We start from the raw sequence: 5,000 nt of genomic DNA on the forward strand, positions 1-5,000 counted from the left end.
TAAATTTTATAGGAGAGTGGAGTCTATAAACAGGAAAGTATAGAAATCAGAGAAGGGAATCAAACTCAGGTCACTGTGAAACTGTAGTGCTATGTGTCCGCTCAACCCATCTGTCTATCAATCTGTCTGTCTCTCTGTCTGTCTCTATCTATCTATCCATCCATCTATCCATCTATCTATCTATCTATCTATCTATCTATCTATCTATCTATCTATCTATCTATCTATCTATCTATCTATCTATCTATCTATCTATCTATCTATCTATCTATCTATCTATCTATCTATCTATCTATCTATCTATCTATCTATCTATCTATCCATCCATCCATCAATTCATCTGTTTATCAATCCATCCATCCATCCATCCATCCATCCATCCATCCGTCTTTCTATCTATGTCTGTATCTATTTATTCTAGATCCATCCATCCATCCATCCATCCATCTATCCATCTATGGACAGGAAAGTATGGTAATCAGAGAAAGGGGAAGGACCTGGAGCCGGGAATCGAACTCTGATCACTGTAAACACTGTAGGGCCAGGTGTCGACTCGACCCATTAAACACTGGGCCATTGGCACAGACTTGAGGTTTTATTTTACATTCATCAGGAAGCAGACACAAATATTTCAGCTCAAAGCTTTCCTCAGGGTGTGGATTAATTCAATCCCTCTATAGCTGAAAAAAAAAATAGTTGACAATTCTATAGTTGAAAAAATGATGTGTTTTTAAATGTTGCTATGGGAACTAAGTGAAATAAGTTTTAGTTTTTATGTACTAAATTTATTTAAAAAATAAATAAAATAATAATGATCTTCATCATTATAATTTTGCTTTACTTCAAACTAGTTTTATTGGAAAAAAGTGTGTGTTTGTGTGTGTATATCTATCTATCTATCTATCTATCTATCTATCTATCTATCTATCTATCTATCTATCTATCTATCTATCTATCTATCTATCTATCTATCTATCTATCTATCTATCTATCTATCTATCTATCTATCTATCTATCTATCTATCTATCTATCTATCTATCTATCTATCTATCTATCTGTCTGTCTGTCTGTCTATCTATATATATAAAATGTCAATGTTGTAGTAATTGATAAGTACTAACTGATGTACTGTTATGTAATAATTATGAAAACTAATACAATTAAACATACATTAAACAACAAAATATATTGCTTACATAGAAATGAAGATAAAACTAAATACAAATGTTAGATGACAAACAATTAGAAATGTTGGCTTAGGGAAAAAAAGTGAAGTTTTCTGTCTGTCTGTCTATCCATCTATGTATCCGTCTATCTATACGTGTGTCTGTCTATCTGTCTATCTATTCATTTATGTATCCGTCTATCTACAGTATACGTCTGTCTGTCTGTCTGTCTGTCCATCAATCTACACACAAATCACAAAGTGACTAAAGCCTGAACTACAGATAAAACTAAAAACACTAATAGTTTAATTACATTTCTCAGCTTTTTATATATATATATATATATATATATATATATATATATATATATATATATATATATATATATATATATATATATATATATATATATATATATATATATATATATATATATATATATATACACACAGAAGTGTAAAAAAAAAACACAAAAATATTAGTAATGCTTAGCTTTATGGTGCTTGTGTTTTTGTTGTTTCTTTTAAAAAAATAAGGACTCCTAAAGTTCAGGTAGTTTCCAGCACAACGTGTGCAGATCAAGTGTTAGATTCTATTCTATTTTCATGTATAAATATCGCTCTGCTCCAAGGCAAACGTTACTCATAGTCTGAATCTCCTAGAATACAGAGAAATGAATACACAGAAATGCTGCACATGGATTGGCATCTCCCAGTTTCCATTACCTGGCTATTAAAGAGCAATTCTGCACCATGCTTTTCTCGATGTAGATGCCCTGAGTGGCGTCAGGTTCCACCATCTTCCCATCCTGATACCACAAAACCTGCATGTCCTCGTCCACGAATGAGGCCATGCACTGAAATGGCAGACTGTCGCCCTGAAAGACGATCTGATGCTGCGACGGAGTCATCTGGAAGGAGGGAAGCTCTAGAGGAGCGTCTGAAAAAGAAAGAAATGGAGAACAACAATGGACAGTGTGAGAGAGAGACATTTTAGCCCGAATTACAGCTCATTTACCCTGAATTGACTAACAACAAGCAAAACAAGCAAACATTTGCGCACACAACCGTGTACCAACGCACGAAAACACGTATGCGTGCACGAACACATGTATGCAACCAGACAAGTATTCATGCACGCAAACACATGTACCCACGCACTCCAACTCATATACGTACGCAAGCAAACACGTAAGCACCACGAAAACACGTATGCATGCAAACACGTACTCACACACGCAAACATGCACCCACTCACTCAAACACGTACGCACGCAAACTCATGCGCATGCAAACGCGTACAGACGCACGCAAACACGTATGCACTACGAAAACACGTACGAATGCAAACACATACTCACACACGCAAACATGTACCCATGTACGCAAACACATATGCATGCAACCAAGTACTCACGCACGCAAACATATACCCACGCACGCAAACACACTCATGCATGCAAACACGTACCCATGTACGCATACACGTACCCACGCATGCAAACACACTCGCGCACGCAACCATGTATCGACGCGCGCATACACGTACGCAAGCATGCAAACACATACCCATGCACGTAAACAAGAATGCATGCACGCAAACACGCACCCACGCATGCAAACACGCACCAACTCACGCAAATACACTCGCGCACGCAACCATGTATCGACTCGCACAAACACATAAGCACGCATGTAAACACATACCCACGCACGTAAACAAGAACGCACGCACGCAAACAAGTACCCACGCATACAAACACGTACCCACACACGCAAACACATACTCGCGCACGCAACCACGTATCGACGCACGCAAACACATACCCACGCACGTAAACAAGAACGCACTCACGCAAACACATACCCACGCATGCAAACACGTACCCACGCACACAAACACATACGCATGCAAGCACTTACGCACGCACGTACGCAAACATGTACGTTTGCACGCAAACACGTACGTATTTATTTTTACTACTATTATTTACTGTGTTTACTATGTTTTTTATATATACTGTATATGTTCTGTTTAATGTAAACTTTATACATGCATTGGCAGTACATGTGTAATATCTGTCATGCCAATAGAGCCATTTTTGAATTTGAATTTGAGAGAGAGGGGAAGAGAAAGAATACAGTGCGGTGAGCCACGGATGAATGCTGTGTGCAAAAGCTGACATTAATGAGCGACCCGAGAGTACTTTCATAGTCTTTCTTGCACAAGCTATGGCTAAGAAAGGCCAAAATCAACACGAATGGGAGGCCTGAAATGAGGGCTTTTAGAGGAGAACTGCTCCACTTTTGGTGTAGAAGAACTGTGGAAGAGCTTAAATGCATTGAGTTCTTTTTGAAAATCCATTTTAGTCATTTTATTATTATTGTTGTTATTATTATTTGTTATTATTTCTAATAATGCATTTTCGTCCATCATTTTTAATTTAGATTACATGTGCAGTGTACAACAAGGCATGGAAAAGCTGATGTCCTGTTTAGTCTACAAAATAGGAACAAAACAGAAACAAAAGACAAAATACTAAACAAAGAAACACTAGTTAAACAAAACAAAAGACAAAAAACAAAACAAAAACACAACAATGCAAACAAAAAGATGGCTTTTGTGTCAGTAGAAATCATTGAGTTTCTTATTGAAAATGCATTCATGTAATTTCTAACAGGTAAATTTTGGTCATTTTTGTCCTAGAATATATTTGTGTATCAAGGAAAACTTGAAGTCCTCTTTAGTCTTATCAGATTTCTTGTTGCACAATGTCATCTAAATATGAAAAAACACTTAATTTAAATTTGCATACATGAGCTGGAGGAAAGTTAACGGTGACTGAGGGACATGTATACACTATATTGTTATGATATTGTAAATATATATTTTATGAATATAAATTAAATGTAATATAAATATCAATTTATAAAAATGTGTGTGTCTGTGTGCATGTGTGTAGTAGGATTTTACATTTTACTTGCCATCACTTAACAAAAACGTATAAATCGCCCAGATCATTTTTTACTTGTATCTTAAAATTGACACCTTTTTGTGACGTTTATGTTAGGGGAAGAATTAAGCTATAGAAAACATCATTAAACTGATATAAAAAAAATGGAAGTCTATGCAATGCCCTCACTAACATAGGAAAACAAATGTCTGTGTGTTATTGTGTGCGAGTGCTTGCATTGGCATTGGTTTTGTGTTTTATGAGGACAGATATTTGAATAATACAGACCCTCTATTTTTTTCAGAATTTTCTTTGTGATCTTTTGCGATAAAAATTAAATTTTGTGGTGGTATTTCTCAGAAATTTGAAGACTATTTTGCGATAAAAAAAAAAAAAAAAAAAAAAAAAAAAATATATATATATATATATATATATATATATATATATATATATATATATATATATATATATATATATATATATATATATATATATATATTTACACACACATACAATTAAAGTCAGAATTATTAGCCCCCCCTGTTTATTTTTTTCCCCCAATTCTGTTTAACAGAGAGAAGATTTTTTCAACACATTTCTAAACTTAATAGTTTTAATAACTCACTTTTATTTAATAACTCACTTCTATTCTATTTCTTTTATCTTTGCTACTAAGAAATCTTTCAACTCACTTATATACAGCTTAAAGTGACATTTAAACGCTTAACTAGGTTAATTAGGTTAACTAGGCTGGTTAGGGGAATTAGGCAAGGATTAGCAATAGATTAGATTAATAGATTAGCAATAAAATTTAGCTTAAAGAGGCTAAGAATTTTGACCTTAAAATGGCTTTTAAAAAATTAAAAAACTGCTTTTATTC

At 34.4% G+C, this 5,000-nt stretch overlaps 1 protein-coding gene across 2 annotated transcripts in view; it reads right to left on the minus strand.

Annotated features, from left to right (window-relative positions):
* Positions 1–5,000, minus strand: part of adgra3 (adhesion G protein-coupled receptor A3) — a 67,544-nt gene that overhangs the window by 22,695 nt on the left and 39,849 nt on the right. For both annotated transcript variants that reach the window (XR_012382249.1, NM_001302224.1), the window contains exon 7: positions 1,893–2,106. Coding sequence is in view for 1 of the 2 variants with exons in the window: in NM_001302224.1 (NP_001289153.1) it covers positions 1,893–2,106 (214 nt within the window). In the remaining variant the exon portion in view is untranslated. The remainder of the gene's footprint in view (positions 1–1,892; positions 2,107–5,000) is intronic.

The sequence above is a fragment of the Danio rerio genome, chromosome 7 (assembly GCF_049306965.1).
Source record: "Danio rerio strain Tuebingen ecotype United States chromosome 7, GRCz12tu, whole genome shotgun sequence".
In the NCBI taxonomy this organism is placed as follows: domain Eukaryota; kingdom Metazoa; phylum Chordata; class Actinopteri; order Cypriniformes; family Danionidae; genus Danio; species Danio rerio.